The sequence below is a fragment of the Catharus ustulatus genome, chromosome 27, assembly GCF_009819885.2.
Source record: "Catharus ustulatus isolate bCatUst1 chromosome 27, bCatUst1.pri.v2, whole genome shotgun sequence".
NCBI lineage: Eukaryota > Metazoa > Chordata > Aves > Passeriformes > Turdidae > Catharus > Catharus ustulatus.
The window spans coordinates 2,344,514-2,364,042 of NC_046247.1; the positions used below are offsets into that span (position 1 = coordinate 2,344,514).

General features: G+C 47.2%; 1 protein-coding gene across 2 annotated transcripts in view; it reads left to right on the forward strand.

Moving 5' to 3' along the window:
• DOCK5 (dedicator of cytokinesis 5) overlaps nucleotides 1-19,529 on the forward strand; it is an 89,635-nt gene that overhangs the window by 51,591 nt on the left and 18,515 nt on the right. The window contains exons 25-41 of one of the 2 annotated variants that reach the window (XM_033081440.1): nucleotides 1,380-1,486; nucleotides 2,557-2,693; nucleotides 3,955-4,050; nucleotides 6,904-7,002; nucleotides 9,268-9,362; nucleotides 10,048-10,126; nucleotides 10,277-10,377; nucleotides 11,839-11,897; nucleotides 12,323-12,477; nucleotides 13,027-13,112; nucleotides 14,172-14,328; nucleotides 15,070-15,110; nucleotides 15,203-15,293; nucleotides 16,443-16,562; nucleotides 17,556-17,645; nucleotides 18,354-18,458; nucleotides 19,037-19,178. In XM_033081440.1, coding sequence (XP_032937331.1) covers nucleotides 1,380-1,486; nucleotides 2,557-2,693; nucleotides 3,955-4,050; nucleotides 6,904-7,002; nucleotides 9,268-9,362; nucleotides 10,048-10,126; nucleotides 10,277-10,377; nucleotides 11,839-11,897; nucleotides 12,323-12,477; nucleotides 13,027-13,112; nucleotides 14,172-14,328; nucleotides 15,070-15,110; nucleotides 15,203-15,293; nucleotides 16,443-16,562; nucleotides 17,556-17,645; nucleotides 18,354-18,458; nucleotides 19,037-19,178 — 1,760 coding nt within the window. The remainder of the gene's footprint in view (nucleotides 1-1,379; nucleotides 1,487-2,556; nucleotides 2,694-3,954; nucleotides 4,051-6,903; nucleotides 7,003-9,267; nucleotides 9,363-10,047; nucleotides 10,127-10,276; nucleotides 10,378-11,838; nucleotides 11,898-12,322; nucleotides 12,478-13,026; nucleotides 13,113-14,171; nucleotides 14,329-15,069; nucleotides 15,111-15,202; nucleotides 15,294-16,442; nucleotides 16,563-17,555; nucleotides 17,646-18,353; nucleotides 18,459-19,036; nucleotides 19,179-19,529) is intronic. The other variant, XM_033081441.1, reaches the window with a different exon arrangement.

Consider the following 19,529-nt stretch of genomic DNA (forward strand, 5'->3'; position numbering starts at 1 on the left):
CTCCAGAGCATATGTCAGCCCTTTGGGCACATTTCACACTTTGAGATTAATTCCTGCTGGTTTAAGGTTTTGGATTTATCATTTATCACTGGTGGCCTTGCACCCCTCACCCTGTTTGCAAGTTCTGGCTCAGTTATCACAAACCAGTCTGCCTTTTCTCCTGATTTTTCAAGCACAGTGAATGTCAGGCATTGCTCATTGGTTGGTTTTTGATGAGCTATTCCTCACTCCTCAATTCCCTGGAAGTGTCCCAGGCCAGGCTGGAGCCCCCTGGGGCAGTGCAAAGTGTCCCTGCCCATGCAAGGGGGGCAAAAATCTGATTTTAAGATCCCTCCCAAGCCACACCAATTTATGATTTGCTGCTTCTCCCAATGCTCAGCACCCAGAACTGCCCTCCCAGCCCACCCAGACCTTTGGGCCCAACACCAGGCTGACCATGGGGGTGTCCCCATGGCTGGGGTGGCACTGGATGGGATTTAAGGTCCCTTCCCAAACCACTCCATGGGTTTCTAATCCTGTGAAAAGCCAGGGTTTGTTTAATGGATAAAAACCAGAGAGGTGTCCCATGGCAGGGGTGCAGCTGAGGAGCTTTGAGTCCCTTCCAGCCCAACCCATTCTGGGCTGCTGTGGTTCTGTGGCTGGCCCAGAGCAGGGCAGGGTCTGGCTGGGGTGGGTGGGGTGACAGTGGTGACCCTCTGGGCAGCACCCAGTGTCCCCTTTGGCCAGGTCAGAGCAGGGCAGGGTCTGGCTGGGGTGGGTGGGGTGACAGTGGTGACCCTCTGGGCTGCACACAGTGTCCCCTTCAGCCACTTCAGTCAGTCTGGGGAGGTGCTGGATGACAATGCTGACCCTCTGAGCTGCACACTGTCCTCTTCAGCAAGTTCAGAGCAGGAAAATATCTGTGTAGGGTGGATGGGGTGGCAGTGCTGACCCCTGCTCTCTCTGGGCTGCACACAGTGTCCTGTTCAACCAGTTCAGAGCAGGGCAGGGTCTGTCTGGGGTGGATGGGGATGCTGGGTGGCAGTGCTGACCCTCTGAACTGCACCCAGTGTCCCCTTTGGCCAGTTCAGTCAGTCTGGGGAGGTGCTGGGTGTCAGTGCTGACCCTCTGGGCTGCACACAGTGTCCTGTTCAGAGCAGGGCAATGTCTGTGTGGAGTGGATGGGGTGGCAGTGCTGACCCCCTGCTCTCTCTGGGCTGCACACAGTGTCCTGTTCAGCCAGTTCAGTCTGTGTGGAGTGGATGGGGTGGCAGTGCTGACCCCCTGCTCTCTCTGGGCTGCACACAGTGTCCTGTTCAGCCAGTTCAGAGCAGGGCAGAGTCTGTGTGGAGTGGATGGGGTAGCAGTGCTGACCCCCCTTCTCTCTGGGCTGCACACAGTGTCCTGTTCAGCAAGTTCATCCAGAGCATCCCTGAGAACCAGCTGGTGCGGCAGAAGCTGAACTGCCTGACCAAGATCGTGGAGAGTGACCTGTTCAAGCAGGCTGGTGAGTGGCACCTGGGAGGTTCTGGGCTCTGCCAGGGCCACACACCCCTCAGAACGAGTTCTCCTGTCACCCATCATTAAATCCAACTCTAGAAGCATTTCTTACCCTGGAAGAACTGGAAGGGTTTTTTTGCTGCTCAGTCTTTATACAATGTGCAAAAAGTGGGATCCTGATCCAGGTGATGTGGAAGGAGGGAGAAGCTGAGTGTGCTGTTTGATGGAATATACAGATTTTATAATTGAAAAGTGGGGTAGGTGGGATACTGGGAAAGAATTCTTTCCTATGAGGGGCTGGGATAGAATTCCCAGATTTGCTGTGGCTGCTCTGGCTGTGATAATCTGGGACAGTGGGAGGTGTCCCTGCCATGGCAGGGCTGGGATGGGATGAATTCAGGGTCTCTTCCAGCCCAAACCATCCCAGGATTCTCTGATTTGATTTTCCCATCCCTCTGTGGGTGCTGCAGGAACAGCCCTGGGCTCTGGGGATTGGCTGGGCAGGGATGGAGGGACAGGACCCAGGGAATGGCTTCCCATGGGAAAGGGGAGATTGAGATGGGATTGGGGATGGAATGAGGGTGGGGAGGGGCTGGGATGGAATTCCCAGATTTGCTGGGGCTGCCCCTGCATCCCTGGAATGTCCCAGGCCAGGCTGGAGCACCCTGGGACAGTGGGAGCTGTGGGACCCACAGTGGGACCAAATGAACTTTGGGATCCCCTCCAACCCAAATCATTCCAGGGCTCCATGTGCTGCTTGGATGGGATTCTGGGGAGGAATTCCTGGCTGGGATGGAATTCCCAGATTTGCTGTGGCTGCCCCTGAATCCCTGGAATGTCCAAGGCCAGGTTGGATCACTGGACAGTGGGAGGTGTCCCCATGGCAGGGGAGGGATGGGATGATCTTTTTGGTCCCTCCCACCCCAGCCCATTCTGGGATTCCATGACCCAAATGAGAGATCATTTCTGGCTCTCTGCAGTGGGTTTGTTGTGGCTGCAGTGGCTTTGCCAAGCTCTGGTGTCCCTGCTGGGCTCAGGTGCCATCTGAACCCTCTCTGTCCCTGTGTCCCTTTGCAGAGTGCAGAGATGCCCTCCTGCCCCTGCTCATCGACCAGCTCAGTGGGCAGCTGGACGACAACTCCAGCAAACCCGACCACGAGGCGAGCTCCCAGCTCCTGAGCAGTGTCCTGGAGGTCCTGGACCGCAAAGATGTGGTGAGCACAAGCTCTGGATTTACCAAAATATGAATATTGATCTAACACTGATACTCAGCTGTGAGCACAAAAGACTCTGTAACAATTTAAAGTTAGACAGTGAATGTTTATTCAGCGCTGGGCAGCAGTGTGAGGTAACCCTCTAACACACACTGCACAATCACAGCTGGTCACAGAGTCTGTTTATTGACAAAAGGTTCAAACAAATTCATATTCATAACACCAGCCCCTCCCACCCCTGCTTCCCACGGTAATTAGCTGGAATGGCAATTAAGCAGCGTGGTTGGCTTCTTGAATTAAGTCTGGGCTCGTTTTTGTGGGGAGGGGTCTGAAAAGGAGGAAGTAAGGTGAGTCTTCCTCACCCTGACCTTTTCTATCAATGACAACACAAATGATTTCTGGGGATAGTCTAATTTTTCAAAGAATGAGTTTGTGGTTGCAATTGTTCGTGTTCTTTGGACCTACCTACCAGTTTCATCCTTTCCCATTGCAAGCACAGCTCAGCAAACATAAATTGACAGGAATCAATTATTGACGTTTCAGGTGACTATCTCAAGCCCAGTTTCTTCTAACTTTTAACTAAAATCTTAATTTCTTTAAGATTAGTGTTTCACTCTCAGGGCTGCCAGTTCAGCTCAGCTCTTCTTCTGGGGAGTTACAGCAAGGAAACATCCTCAGCTTTATGCTGTACTGAGTCAGAATTGTGGTGTTGATAGAAACTGAGAGACCTTGCTCTGCAGTTCTTTGTAGTGGCTCTGTCTGAAAAGGAACTAGAAAAGGTTGAATTAGTTGTTATCACTACTAGGAGCATTTACTTCCCTTTGCAGAGACCTAAATGTCATCCCAGCTGCTCTGGGGGCTTGTTCAGTAATTTGGAGCAAGTCAAAGAAGTAGTGAATGGTATAAAAATGATTCTGTGTTATGGATTAGGGGCAGCACTGATTTTCAGCCAGGAAAATGCATTTCCCACCCTGGCCATGGGAATTGTTCTGAGTGCCTGTGAACAGAGAGGTTTGAGCTGTTCAGAGAAAAGAAATCCAAACCCCAGGATGAGCTGCTGAGGCTGGGACAGCTCCTTTAAGGGAATTCTCTACCCAGTGAACCCCAGAGTGTTTGAATCCATCACTCGTGTCCCTGAATCTCCTTTTTGTGCTTCCCCTACTGACAATGAAGCACCACCAGGGCAGTTTTCCCACCCAGGGAGCTGCCCCTGGCAGGCTGTGCCTGAGGAAGGGTCTCCAGTGTCCCTTGCTGTCCCCAGGGTGCCACAGCTCTGCACATCCAGCTGATGATGGAGCGGCTGCTGCGCCGCGTCAACCGCACGGTGATCGGGATGAGCCGGCAGTCCCCGCACATGGTGAGAGCCCCGGCTCCCCCTGCCTGCCCAGGGCCTTTAACTGTGGGGGTCATGTCCCTGTGAGCCCTTCCTGCCTGCCCTGCTTCCTCAGGACCTTTAACAGTGGGGTTCATGTCCCTGTGAGCACCCCCTGCATCCCCTGCACCTTTAATAGTGGGATTGATGTCCCTGAGAGCCCCTCCTGCTTCTCCAGGATCTTTAACCATGGGGTTCATGTCCCTGAGAGCTATCCCTGTTTCCTCAGGACCTTTAACCATGGGGTTCATGTCCCTGGGAGCACCCCCTGCATCCCCGGGATCTTTAACCATGGAGTTCATGTCCTTGAGAGCCATCTCTGCATCCCCAGGACCTTCAGCAATGGGGTTCATGTCCCTGAGAGCTATCCCTGCATCTCCAGGGCCTTTAACCATGGTGTTCATGTCCTTGAGAGCATGCCCTGCCTGCCCAGGACCTTTAACCATGGGGTTTATGTCCCTGAGAGCCATCCCTGCATCCCCAGGACTTTCAGCAGTGGGGTTCATATCCCTGAGAGCACCCCCTGCATCCCCAGGATCTTTAACAGTGGGATTGATGTCCCTGAGAGCCCCTCCTGCTTCTCCAGGATCTTTAACCATGGGGTTCATGTCCCTGAGAGCCTCCCCTGCCGTCCCTGCACCTTTAACAGTGGGGTTCATGTCCCCGAGAGCCTCTGCTGACTCCCCAGCACCTTTATCAGTGGGGTTCATGTCCCTGGGAGCCCTTCCCTGCCCTCTCTTCCATCCCTGCACCTTTAACAGTGAGATTCATGTCTTTGAAGCCCTCTCCTGCCTTCCCAGCACCTTTAACCATGGGCTTCATTCTCTTAGACCCCTTCCCCTCCTCCCCAGCACTCCCTCACAGTGGGATTCATGTCCCTGGGAGCCCTTCCCTACCTTCCTTGCACCTTTAACATTGGGATTCATTATCCTGGAAGCGCTTTCTTCCTTCCCCAGGACCTTTAACATTGGGATTCATGTCCCTGGCAGCATTTCCCTCCTTCCCCTCCTCCCCAGCACCTTTAACAGTGGGATTCATTGCCCTGGAAGCCTCTCCTGCACCCCTTGCACCTTTATCAGTGGGATTCATATCCCTGGGAGCCCTTCCCTGCATCTTTAACATTGGGGTTCATGTCCCTGACATCATTTCCCTCCTTCCCCTCCTCCCCAGCACCTTTATCAGTGGGATCCATGTCCCTGGGACCATTTCCCTCTTTCCCCTCCTCTCCAGCACCTTTAACATTGGAATTCATATCCCTGAGAGCCCTTTCATCCTTCCCCAGCACCTTTATCAGTGGGGTTCTTGTCCCTGGGAGCCCTTCCCTGCACCTTTAACTTTGGGATTCATGTCCCTGGAAGCATCTCCTGCACCCCCAGCACCTTTAACAGTGGGGTTCATGGCCCTGGGAGCCCTTCCCTGCACCTTTATCAGTGGGGTTCATATCCCTGGGACCCTTCCCTGCACCTTTAACATTGGGGCTCATGCCCCTGGCAGCATTTCCCTCATTGCCCTCCTCCCCAGCACCTTTAAAATTGTGGTTCATGTTCCTGGGAGCCTCTCCTGTACTCCCAGCACCTTTAACATTGGAATTCATATCCCTGAGAGCCCTTTCATCCTTCCCCAGCACCTTGAACAGTGGGGTTCGTGTCCCTGGGAGCCCTTCCCTGCACCTTTAACTTTGGGATTCATGTTCCTGGGAGCCTCTCCTGCACCCCCTGCACCTTTATCAGTGGGATTCATATCCCTGGGAACCCTTCCCTGCCTCTCCAGCACCTTTAACAGTGGGGTTCATGTCCCTGACATAATTTCCCTCCTTCCCCTCCTTCCCCAGCACCTTTAACATTGGAATTCATATCCCTGGGAGCCCTTTCATCCTTCCCCAGCACCTTGAACAGTGGGGTTCGTGTCCCTGGGACCCTTCCCTGCACCTTTAACATTGGGATTCATGCCCCTGGCAGCATTTACCTCCTTCCCCTCCTCCCCAGCCCCCTCCCAGTGGGGTTCTTGTCCCTGGGAGCCCTTCCCCAGCACCTTTATCAGTGGGATTCACATCCCTGGCATCATTTCCCTCCTTCCCCTCCTCCCCAGCCCCTCCCAGTGGTGTTCATGTCCCTGGGGGCTCTCAGAGGACAGCAGTGCTGATGAACTCATCTGTCCCTTCCCTGCAGCCTGCTGTGCCACCCAGCCGTGGCTGCTGATGTTTTCCTGAGGATCAGGGCTCGTGTTACCCTGCCTCAGTTGGAGCTGAGTCACTGGGGATGATTTCATTTCCTTTGGGGGCCTGTGCACAGAATTTTGTGTCATTGCAATGCCTGACAGGGGAATCTCTGCTGCATTTTGTCACCTGGGCTCAGAAGGATCAAAATGCTGAGGGGTGAGACCCCTCAGGGCACTGGGCTGTTCTGATTCCCCCTGAATTTCCTGTGCAGAAGGATGGGAGAGCCAGGAGCTGGGGATTCACCTGATTTTTGAGAAATCTTGGCTCACTTTAATGTGCCACCCACGAGAATTGCAGCTAAATCTGAAAATCAGAGATTTCTTTTTCAGCTTGCAAAAGACCTTGAAGGTCTGATGGAGTGGGTTAAAATAAATATATAATAATTAATTTAAAACAAAACCCTGTGTTTGGAGGATGTGTGGGGGGGAAAAGAAAGCAGCACCCAGATTTCAAACCTGAATTTTAATAATTCCTGACTGGTTTAGAGGACCAAACTCAGGTTGATGTCAGGACAAAGATGAGGAGGATTCTGCTCAGTGATGTTTGATTGGGTCACACTGATGTGCCACAGTGCTTAACTCAGGAAAATAACCCAATATTTTGTGTTTTTTCCATTCCAGGCTATTTTTGTGGCCTGCATGACAGCCATCCTGAGGCAGATGGATGATTTCCATTACAACCATTACATCAACACTTTCAAAACCAGGCAGGACATCATTGTAAGTCAGCCTGGCTGGGGATGACCTCAGCACCACCACACTCTGCTCTGCAGGGTCATTTCCCTGCCTGATCAAACCCTCCTGGTGCCAAAATTTCTTTGTGGGAATTTATTTGTGTCACCCTTGCTGGGCATTGGGGGTTGTGGCATGGAGGAAAAATGTTTTTAATGGGTGAAAAAAAAAAAAATGTTTGATTTGAGTCAGGAAGCAGAAGAGGGAATGAAGGTGGAAAAGAAAAGGATTTCTCTTTGTCTGGCTCTCTGTTCCCTTGTTCTCTTTATCCAATTCCTTCCCCTTCCTCTGAAGTTTAATTTAATGCTTGAACCTTTCTTTAGAGGCAGCAATGCAGAAAGTTCCCAAAATATTAAAAATTCACATTCCCAAAAATGTTGGCTATGAAATCAGGTGAAACATCACATTTCTGAGGGGGTTTTCTGCTTTAAATCATCAGTTTTTCCCCCCCAAAAAATGGCCCAAACTGGAATTTGAGCAAGACTGGAGCTGTTTTGTCCCTTTATTCCTTATTTTGCAATTGAAATAGCAGCAGGGGAAGGGCCTGGAGTTGTGTTCTTCCTGTCCCCAAACCCAGCAGGAGGTTTGGAACTCAGTTTGGGGAGCTCCTTTTTCCTTTATGTGCCTGGAATTGCAGAGTTTCACAGAAAGTCACTTTGTAAAAGCAGCGTGGAGCAACACAGCCATCTACAGGTCACTGACTCCATCTGGGCTTGGGACTGGTTTTATCTCCTCTAAAGGATTTGTTGGGAAGGAAAAAGGGGAAAAAAAGGAGGAAAAAAGAGGAAAAGGGGAAAAAAGGGGAGAAGAGAAGAGAAGAGAAGAGAAGAGATAAAAAGAGATAAAAAGAGATAAAAAGAGATAAAAAGAGATAAAAAGAGATAAAAAGAAAAAAAGAGGAAATTCAAGGAAATTCAAGGAAATTCAAGGAAAGGAAAGGAAAGGAAAGGAAAAAGGAAAAGAAAATCAGGCAGATTCAAGAATTCTGGAAATGTTCATCCAGTGAGAAGATTTTCAGGACAGTTATAGAAAATAACAATTTCCAATCTGATTTTTATACAGAAGCAAACCTGCCTTTGTAGAGGTGTGGTAGCTGTTAATACCAACAGAAATTTCTGTTTTCCTGCTTTGGTTTTTGCTGTTCATGACTGAGTTTCTTTGTGCATCACTCCCTGGTTAGTTCAGCACTTCTGGGAGTGAATTCATCTCTTCAAGGTGCCCGTGTCAGGTCCAGCCATCTCCATCAGGCTCTGATTTAATTATGCCAAAAGGTTTTTTACTGAGGCAGCACCAAGTGCTCCATTTCTCCATCAATATCTTGCCAATTCTTTCAGCCCAAACTGTTCAGCTCAACAGATTTTTTTTGCTGGTGATCATTTCAAGGGGATGGCTCCTCCTGTGACCTTCTTGGTGTCCCTCTCATTTTTGAATATTAATGTGTTGCTGCAGAGAATGGAATTGATTTAAGAGCTCAGAGTGGCTTTTGTATCTGCAGAGACCACAAGGAGGAGATCAATATTCCTGATACTCCTTTCTTTTGCTCATCTCTGTTCATTTTCCTTTTTTTTTTTCTTTCTCCTTCTGCAATTCAGTTTTTTTCCAAGTCTGAAGTTTGGAGGGTGTTTGTGCAGAAACAATAATGCAGAATAATTCTAAATTTCTGATGTTATATTCACTGCCTCTCCTTAAACTGGACCAGAAAATATTTTATTAATTAGTGGGTGGGAATACATTTTACTTTCAGGCTTTCTGGATCATTCTGTTGCATTGTCACCACTCAGAGCTTTGGGGACAAGCCCTTCAATATTGGTTTTACTCCCTGATCCCAAATCTCTAAACCCAGCACAGCTTAGTGCAGAGCAGCAAAGACAGATTTAATTAAACAGACCAACATTCTGTGCAGCTGGATGGATGAGATGGCAGCAATAATTTCATTATTGGGCTGTACCCACTCCGTGAGAGCATTGATTGCTAATTAGTGTGGCCATTAATCAATGCAATTTGCATTTCATGAGGTCACAGCAGCATATCCCTGTGATTCCATGGATGTAAAAACCCCCATGTGCAGGTTTTATTTTTATTTTTTATTTTTTATTTTTATTTTTATTTTTATTTTTATTTTTATTTTTATTTTTATTTTTATTTTTATTTTTATTTTCTATTTTTATTTTTTATTTTTAATTTTTATTTTTATTTTTTATTTTTAATTTTAATTTTAATTTTTATTTTTATTTTTATTTTTATTTCCAACAGGACTTCCTGATGGAGACATTCATCATGTTCAAGGATCTCATTGGGAAGAACGTGTATGCAGCAGACTGGATGGTCATGACCATGATGCAGAGCAGGTACAGGGTTAAACCTGGCTTAAGTCTGGCTTAAGCCTGGCTTTGGAGCCTCCCTGGGTCTGACAGGAGGTCACACAAGGAGGTTGATTTTATTCAGCCACTTCAGCCTGATTCAGAGGAATTCTTCTTTGTTTTAGAGGAGTTCCTACCTGATTTAGGGGAATTCCTCTCTGATTAATTCCTCTCTGATTTATAGGAATTTTCCCCTGATTTAGAGGAAATCCTCTCTGATTTAGAGGAATTCCTGCCTGATTTGGAGAAATTTTTCCCTGATTTACGTTAATTCCTGCTTCATGTAGATTAATTCCTTCCTGATATAGATTAATCCCTCTCTGATTTAGAGGAATTCCTGTTTGATTTAGAGGAACTCCTGCTTGATTTAGAGTAATTTTTCCTGATTTAGAGGAATTCTTCCCTGATTTAGAGGAATTTTTCCTTGGTTTTTAGGAATTCCTGCCTGATTTAGATTAATTCCTCTCTGATTTATAGGAATTTTCCCCTGATTTAGAGGAATTCCTGTTTGGTTTATAGGAATTCCTGTTTGCTTTAGAGGAATTCCTGCCTTTTTTGGGAGCATCTCTTGCTGCCTCCTGAGCTCACACCCAGGAGCTGTAAACCCAGAGCAGCAGAGATGTTTATTTTGTTCACAGAATCACTTTTATTTGATATTTTTTTATCTTTTCAGGGTTTTCCTGCGGGCAGTGAACCAATTCACCTCCGTCCTCAACCGCGTCTTCCTGGATCAAAAAAATTTTCATCTCCAGGTAATTTTTAATTTTTCTTCTGGGTTTTCTTGACAGAACAATTAAATCCCATTGTTTGCAGGCTGGGGCTCCCCTCTGCTCTGCATTTGGGGCATTTTTTGTTGCTTTTCCTTTGAATCCTCCCCTTTTCATCTCCTTTCTCTCCCCCAGCTCTGGAATAATTATTTCCACTTGGCCGTGGCTTTTCTCACTCACGAGTCCCTCCAGCTGGAGAATTTCTCCCAGGCCAAACGCAACAAAATCATCAAGAAGTGAGTTCACATTTTTGAGTTCACATTTTTGAGTTCACATTTCTCCTGGTTTGGAGGACAGGTGTCTGCTGAGAAAGGCAGGAGCCTCTCTTTGAAATGGAGAATGGAAACCCCCTCCCTCCAAATTATTATCATTTTGAAATCAAGGCAAAGATATGGGAATAGGAATAACAGTTCTTTACTGGGGAAATTAAAATAGAAATACAGAATTCCAAAGAACAACCCCAAGCCCTGGCAGAGTCAGAATCCAAGCTGACAGCCGTCAGTCAGGCAGGGTGTTGGCAGCAGTCCCATCCCATGGTGGCTGCATCCTCCTGCACTGACAGATGTGGCTCAGCTGGAGCAGTGCTCCTGGACAAGGTGCAGTTTCCCTCTGGAGCTCCAGGGATGATGTGGAAGGGTCTGGTTTTCCTCTGGGATCCAGTGGGAAAGGCTGCTCTGATGTTCCAAATCTCAGATTTGATCAGGGTAGGAAATGCTTGGCTCCTCCCCTGGCTGGAGCATCTCCCCATGGGATGATGGAATTTTATCAGCCATGCCCTGGGACTCAGTGGCCATGGACAGGAGAGATCTCCTGGAGGGAGGATGGGCTGTGGAGAGATAAAGAACACTGCCCCAGCTGGTTTAACAGCTGGCCATTAACAGGAGATATCCCACAGAGATCAGGATCACTGCCACAGCTGGTTTAACAGCTGGGGACAGAATCCAGACCTTTGGTCACATCCTTTATTACAACCCAAGACAACATTTCACATTTCAGCCCCTTTTTTGCTCTCATTTGGGCAGTTCCAGACTCTCCCACTCAGCCCCTGGGTGCTGTGGAAATGCAGATTAAGGCAGGGTGACCAGGGCAAGATGTCAGGGCTATCAGTTAGGCCTGGTTTTAAGTTTGGTCTGGCAGATCTTGAATTGTTTTAGCACCTTTAGCCAGGATTCTGTGCACTGGAAGCTCAGTAATGGAAAGGTTGTCATGATCCCCAAAATTCCCTTCTGCAATTCCCCAGCTCAGAGGAATCCTAAATCCAGATTTTAAGTCCCTCACCTTTTATTTTTTTCAGAGCCATTCTTAGTCCTAAACCAGCAATTTTTAGTCACTGAGCAGCTTTTACCTCTTTATTTCCTTGGAATCAGCTGCCTGGATATCTCTGAGCATCCTGACACAGACTTTAGGATTTGTCCCCTTTTTCCTGCAGAGGAAGATAAGGAAAACTTTCCACATTGCCTTGATGTCAGCAGTTAAACTTTAGGGGAAAAAAAAAAAAACAACACCAAATTCAAGCAAAGTGGGGTGGAATTACAGGAATCAGCTTCCAGGAAATTTGAATTTCCAGGAAATTCTGCAATTTTCAGTCCCTGTCAGAGTGAGCCAGTTGTGGCTTTGCCATTCACTTCTTCAACATCCCCAGGATCATTTCAGTGCTTGGACCTTCCTCATCTCTTCCTTTTTTAATCCTTTTTCAGGTATGGGGACATGAGGAAAGAAATTGGCTTCAAAATCAGGGATATGTGGTACAACCTGGGTGAGTTCCAGCAAAGAATTCTCTTTTTTCCAGCTCTCAAGCTAGCTTTTAAATCTTTTATTTCCTTGTAAAAACTGCACGTGTTTAAAGTGGGGAAATGCTGTTTCAGCACACAAAAACCTCTTTTTCCTGTGAATAACTTGGAAAAGCTGATTTTTTCCCTCACATCAGCTGCTGAGATAATTTCTTAGATTCCCTCTAAAGGATGTAAAGGATGAGAGAGATTTTTCAGAGAGTTTTTTTTGTGATTTACAATTCAGCTCCATTATTTCCTTGGGTTATTCCTGAATTTTGGAGCTGTAACCTGTTAGTTCTTCCTTATTATCCACAGAAAATCCACATTCTGTTTTTTGTGTGAATGATTTGCTTAAACACTGAAACTCAAATCCTGTCACTGGATGTGTTTGACTTGGAATTTCTTGCAGGTCCCCACAAAATAAAATTCATCCCAGCCATGGTGGGGCCAGTCCTGGAGGTGACCCTGGTCCCAGAACCTGAGCTCAGGAAAGCAACAATTCCCATTTTTTTTGACATGATGCAGTGTGAGTTCAACTTCAGTGGGAACAGGAATTTCCACATGGTAAGGGATGCAAAATAGAACCAATATATGGAATAATATCATATATAGAGATATTAAATACAATATGATATGATATATGCACACTAAATATGGTAAAAGACACAATATTTTAATATCTAATATTACATATATAACATTATATATAATAGTATTGTATATAATTATATTGTATGATACATATCAGCAAAATTATAATATAATAAATATTATAATAACATTAAATAGTAATTATAATACTATAGTATATATAATATAATATAATATAATATAATATAATATAATATAATATAATATAATATATATTGTATATATTCCAGTTTGATTTGGGGTTTGTTTTGCCTTTCCAGTTTGATTTGGGTTTTTATTTTTTGCCTTTGCAGTTTGATTTGGTATTTTTGGTTTTTTCTGCCTTTCCAGTTTGATTTAGGTTCTTTTTTGCCCTTCCAGTTTGATTTAGTTTTTGGGGTTTTTTTTACCTTTTCAGATGATTTGGGATTTTTATTTTTTGCCTTTCCAGCTTGATTTTTTTTATTATTTTTGCTTTTCCAGTTTGAAAATGAGCTGATCACCAAGCTGGACCAGGAGGTGGAGGGAGGCCGAGGGGATGAGCAGTACAAGATCCTGCTGGAGAAACTGTGAGTTTTACAAAGCACCTGGAATCTTTTTTTTTTTTTTTTTAATTTTCTTGGGCTGCTTTTCTAATGCAAAGAAGCCCTAATTCATTAATTATTCCAGTGAGCTGGAGCAGCTGCAGTGATCTTGGTGCTGTGCAGATATTCTGGAGATGATTGCCCAAAAATGAGTTTATTCTGCACTTTTAACTAAACTGGAGATGGAATTTAGAGTCAGCTGCACAGTGGAACAGCAAAAAATTAAAGCAAAATTGGAGCTTTTAGCAAGAAAAACTCGATTTTTTTGACCAACACATGCTGCCTGAGTTGGGTATGTGAGGAATGTGTGTGTGTGTCCTGGTTTGGAGGGCAGGTAATGTAACCCCCCTCCCTCCAAATTATTATCATTTTGAAATCAGAGGGCTCTCAGGCAAAGATATGGGAATAGGAATAACAGTTCTTTACTAGGGAAATTAAAATAGAAATACAGAATTCCAAAGAACAACCCCAAGCCCTGGCAGAGTCAGAATCCAAGCTGACAGCCGTCAGTCAGGCAGGATGTTGGCAGCAGTCCCATCCCATGGTGGCTGCATCCTCCTGCAGTGACAGATGTGGCTCAGCTGGAGCAGTGCTCCTGGACAAGGTGCAGTTTCCCTCTGGAGCTCCAGGGATGATGTGGAAGGGTCTGGTTTTCCTCTGGGATCCAGTGGGAAAGGCTGCTCTGATGTTCCAAATCTCAGATTTGATCAGGGTAGGAAATGCTTGGCTCCTCCCCTGGCTGGAGCATCTCCCCATGGGATGATGGAATTTTATCAGCCATGCCCTGGGACTCAGTGGCCATGGACAGGAGAGATCTCCTGGAGGGAGGATGGGCTGTGGGAAGATAAAGAACACTGCCCCAGCTGGTTTAACAGCTGGCCATGAACAGGAGATATCCCACAGAGATCAGGATCACTGCCACAGCTGGGTTAACAGCTGGGGACAGAATCCAGACCTTTGGTCACATTCTGCATTGCTGGACAGGACTGAGTGTCCATGCAGGTGGGGTTTTTCTCACCCTCATCCCCCTGGGTGTCTCTGCAGCCTCCTGGAGCACTGCAGGAAGCACAAGTACCTGGCAGCCCCGGGGGAGGTGTTTGCCCTGCTGGTCAGCAGCCTGCTGGACAACCTGCTGGACTACAGGACCATCATGCACGATGAGAGCAAGGAGAACCGCATGAGCTGCACGGTCAACCTGCTGGTAGGGGCTGGGGACATGTGTCCTGGGGCTGGGGACATCCCCCTGGGGCTGGGGACAGATCCTGTTTGATGGGGACAGCTCCTGGGGATGGGGACATCCTCCTGTGAGATGAGGACACTTGTCCTGGGGATGGGGGCTGCTCCTGTGGGATGGGAACAACTCATGGGGATGGGGAGAGCTCCCCAAAACTTGGGACACCTCCCCTGTCTCTAGGGATGGGGACACCTGCCCAGGGGCTGGGGACATCTCTCCTGGGATGAGGGCACCTGTCCCAGACGTTTTTAGACCCCCTTGCAATTATTTTTGATCTGGAGGAGGATTTTAACAAATTCCTCCCCTAATGAACTCCTTCCCTAACGGATCCCTCGTGCCATTTTGGTGAATGGTGGTGTGCCTCAGTCAGGCTCTGGAGCTGTGAGCACAGAAATTTGGGCAGTCCAAAATCAGGTTGGCTGATCCTGCCAGTCTGGAGCCCTGAGCAGGAGTAAGAGCCTGGCTTGAGGGCTGGGATCCCCTGCTCAGAGCCTGTGTGAACTGAGCCAAGGATTTCCCTGATTTGTCCCTGTTTTGGAGGTGCTGGTGCCCCCCTGGTGTGAAAGGATGGTCCCAGGGGTGCACACACCTGAGCAGCCAAAATTTCAGCAAATATCTCTAAAAGTGCTCAGGTTACTTGTGCAGAGGTGATTCTGCAGATCTCTGCTGCTCTGCATTGCCAACGTTTGGTTTTTGTGTTGCTGGCAGAACTTCTACAAGGAGAAGAAGCGAGAGGACATCTACATCAGGTAGGCTGAGTCCCTGCAGAGCCTGCACCAAAGCTCTGTGCTGGCTGGGAACCAGGAGCCCTGACAGGCAGGAATTGCTGTTCTCTGCTCAGGTATCTGTACAAGCTCAGGGACCTGCACACAGACTGTGAGAATTTCACAGAGGCCGCCTACACCCTGCTGCTGCACGCAGAGCTGCTCCAGGTACCGGGGTTTGGGGTTAAATCAGCCACAAACAGCTGTCCTGGTTTGGAGGACAGGTGTCTGCTGAGAAAGGCAGGAGCCTCGCTTTGAAATGGAGAATGGAAACCCCTCCCTCCAAATTATTTTAATTTTGAAATTAAGGGGCTCTCAGGCAAAGATATGGGAATAGGAATAACAGTTCTTTACTAGGGAAATTAAAATAGAAATACAGAATTCCAAAGAACAACCCCAAGCCCTGCCAGAGTCAGAATCCAAGCTGACAGCCGTCAGTCAGGCAGGGTGTTGGCAGCAGTCCCATCCCATGGTGGCTGCATCCTCCTGCAGTGACAGATGTGGCTCAGCTGGAGCAGTGCTCCTGGACAAGGTGCAGTTTCCCTCTGGAGCTCCAGTGGTGATGTGGAGCAATCCCGTTTCCCTCTGGAGTCCAGTGGAGAAAGGGGCTCCCTTAGTGTCCCAAAACCTCTGTTTTTATCTTGGTAAGAAATGTTGGGCTCTTCCCCCTGGCTGGAGCAACTCCCAATGGGATGCAGTAATTTTATCAGTGCCACAGTGGGACTCAATGGCCATGAGCAGAAAATGACTGGCTGGAGGAAGGATGGGTTGTGAAAAGATAAAGAACACTGCCCCAGCTGGTTTATAAACCATGGCCATGAACAGGAGATATCCCATGAGATAAAGAACACTGCCCCAGCTGGTTTATAAACCATGGCCATGAACAGGAGATATCCCATGGAGATAAAGAACACTGCCCCAGCTGGTTTATAAACCATGGCCATGAACAGGAGATATCCCATGAGATAAAGAACACTGCCCCAGCTGGTTTATAAACCATGGCCATGAACAGGAGATATCCCATGAGATAAAGAACACTGCCCCACCTGGTTTCAATGGATGGCCCATTAGCAGAATATCTCAATAATAATGATTAATAATAATAATAAAAGATATAATTAGCATCAGTTTGTTACCTCCTCCTTCTGCACAGAACTGGGAGAGAATGACCCAGGTTTGCATCCCTGCAAAAATTCCTTTGAGGAGTGAGGGATTTGTTTGCAGTCCCCAGTGCAGGGATTTATTTGCAGTCCCCAGTGCAGGGATTTCTCTGGGAATGTTCCAGTCCTTTCACCTTTGCCTTTTTCCCCGTGCCAGTGGTCAGAGAAGCCCTGTGTCCCTCACCTGCTGCAGAGGGACACCTACTATGTGTGCTCCCAGCTGGAGCTCAAGGAGAAGCTCTACCAGGAGATCATCTCCTTCTTTGACAGGGGCAAGGTGAGTGTCTCCCCTGCTCCCACCCAAATCCTGCCTTGGCTCCTTCTTTTTGGGTTGGGTTTGGGATTTCCTTACTGGGAAATCCTTGGCTCAGTGCTTGTGGTGGTTAAAGGGTGAAAGGAGATGTGGTTCCCCAGCAGGGACAGGGATCCCATCAGCAGGAATTGTCTGGAGATACTGAAATCCTCTTTCTGTGTTGGCCAGAGGGTGTCTGGAAGTGAAGCTGTTTGAGATTCTGGGTGGATGGGAACAGTGCAGGTGTTTTCCTGCCTCCCCTGGCAGTGGCTCCTGTCAGGTTTTGGGGTTGCAGGGACAGAGGATTCCCAGGCTGGCACTGGGGGTTCTGCCAGGGCTGAGTGGCTTTGAGCTGAAATAAAGGGAATTTAGAGGAGATATTGGGAAGGAATTGCTCCCTGTGAATTTCCAGATTTGCTGTGGCTGCCCCTGGATCCCTGGAATGTCCAAGACCAGGCTGGAGCACCTGGGACAGTGGGAGGTGTCCCTGCCATGGCAGGGATGGCACTGGGTGGGATTTGAGGTCGCTTTCCACCCAAATTCCCTGATTCCTTGATGAGACAAACCCAAGGGAACTCTGTCCCAAACCCAGGGACCCCTGTCCCACCCTATGGACCCCTGTCCCAAACCCAGGGACCCCTGTTCCAGCCCACCTGAGCTTCTCTCCCTGCTGTTCAGACCTGTCCTTCCTCCCCTCACTTTGTCCTGTTGGAGACCTGGCTTTGTAAACCACTCTCAGATCTCCAAATCACAAGATCTGCACGACTGTAATAATCCCTGAAAAAAAAAAAAAACATAAAAAACCATAAAAATTTACAGCAGTGTGAGAGGGAAACCTGGCAGAGCATGAAAGCAGTGCCTGAATGAAAATCAGTTGCATTTTTGTTTACCTATCTGTGCTAATGAAGGCTTTTAACTGAGTCTTTCATGTTGCTTGTGCTCTTCTTCCCCCTGCTGCCTGTCCTCACCCTCGTGGAGATGTGGGAAAAAGCCATTGAGCTGAGCAAGGAGCTGGCTGACATGTATGAGAACAAGGTCTTTGACTATGAGGGAATTGGAGATCTCCTGGTAAGGCTTTTTTATTCCATTTCCAGCAGGCTGCTGACTGCTTAAATTAATACTGTTCAAGCAGGATAAGCCTAAAATAAATTTGTGTTAAAGACAAACAAAGCAACTTAAACCCCATGGCTTTGTAAAGGTTAGTTGGAGAATAAATATGTTCTTAGTTTCTTTTGACCTCCTAATTAGCATGCTAATACCACGTGCAGATGGTTGGAATTCTTGATTTTAACCCAATGAAGTCACAGCCAAGGTGTGATTCCAGGCTCCATAAATCTCACCACCTTGTTATTGCTGTGCTGAAAGTGCTGGGCATGAACACAGAGCTATAAAATCCCCTCAGCTCTGAATTCTGCTTTTCAGTGGTTGAGGATGGAACCAGATGGTCTTTATGTTCTTTCATCTGCCCAGCTTTATTTCTGCCAGCTCTCTGACATTTGTCACCACTTGTGTCTGCTCACTTGCAGAATGGATTTCTGTTCCATTTGTTTTCCCACAGTGAAGGATTTCAAGGAATCCTAAAAGCCATGGCATTGTTCTCGTGCCTGCAGACCAGGAAATGAAGTTGGTTCTGGCCCAGACAAAGCAAATATTTAATTAAGGAAATGGATAAGGATGAGAGACTGCATCAAAAAGCAATTCTGAGCTCAGAGCTCAGGAATTGTCCCTGGGAGTGTCCTGGAGAGTTCCAAAGTGAAAGTGTGTTTTCTTTTCCAGAAAAAAAGAGCTGCATTTTATGAGAATATCATGAAGGCCATGAGACCCCAGCCCGAGTACTTTGCTGTTGGGTACTACGGGCAGGGGTTTCCCTCTTTCCTGCGGGTAAGGATCCTTCCCCTCCCAACTTCTGCACTCCCTAAAAGTCACAAATTTCCCAAGAAAATCCGCACTAAAAAACACCCCAATCACAGGGATTGTTGGGAAAAACATTGGGGGAAACCCAGAAAAAATTCAGCCTAAAAACCCAGAAAAATCCCTAGATATTCACGCTAAGAAATGCAAAAATCCCCTAGAAGTTGCACAAAAAATGCCCCCAAAAATGTGCACTAAAAACCTGTCAAAATCCCAGGGATTATTGGAAAAAACATCAGGAAAGATTGAGGAAGAATTCAGCCTAAAAACCCAGAAAAATGCCTAAATATTCACGCTAAGAAATGCAAAAATCCCCCAGAAATCGCATGAGAAATGACCAGAAAAGTTCTAAAATCGACACTAAAAAATCAAAAAATGGCCCCAAAATCCAATGAGATTGCAGGGATTTCTGAGGAAACAAAATGGGAAAATGGGTGGGCAAAATAATTTTGTGTTACCAGCTCGAGTGGAGTCAGCTACAGTAGATTTTTAGATCTATCCCACTGCTGTGTTGGATTTTAATTCCCTTTTCCTTCTCCTGCCCACAGAACAAGATTTTCATTTACCGTGGCAAGGAGTACGAGCGGAGGGACGATTTCAACCTGAAGCTGCTGACCCAGTTCCCCAGTGCTGAGAAGATGACCAGCACAGCCCCTCCATCAGAGGAGATCAAGGCTTCCCCCAAACAGTGTATCTTTTGGGTTTGGGGCATTTTGGCACAGCAAGGCAGCTGTGAGCAGCAGTGGTGATAATTGGGGGGGTGGTGGCTCCAGGATGTGGAGCAGCACTGGTGTCTGCTGAGAAAAGCAGGAGCTTCTCTTTGAAATGGAGAATGGAAACCCCCTCCCTCCAAATTATTATCATTTTGAAATCAAGGGACTCTCAGGCAAAGATATGGGAATAGGAATAACAGTTCTTTACTGGGGAAATTAAAATAGAAATACAGAATTCCAAAGAACAACCCCAAGCCCTGCCAGAGTCAGAATCCAAGCTGACAGCCGTCAGTCAGGCAGGGTGTTGGCAGCAGTCCCATCCCATGGT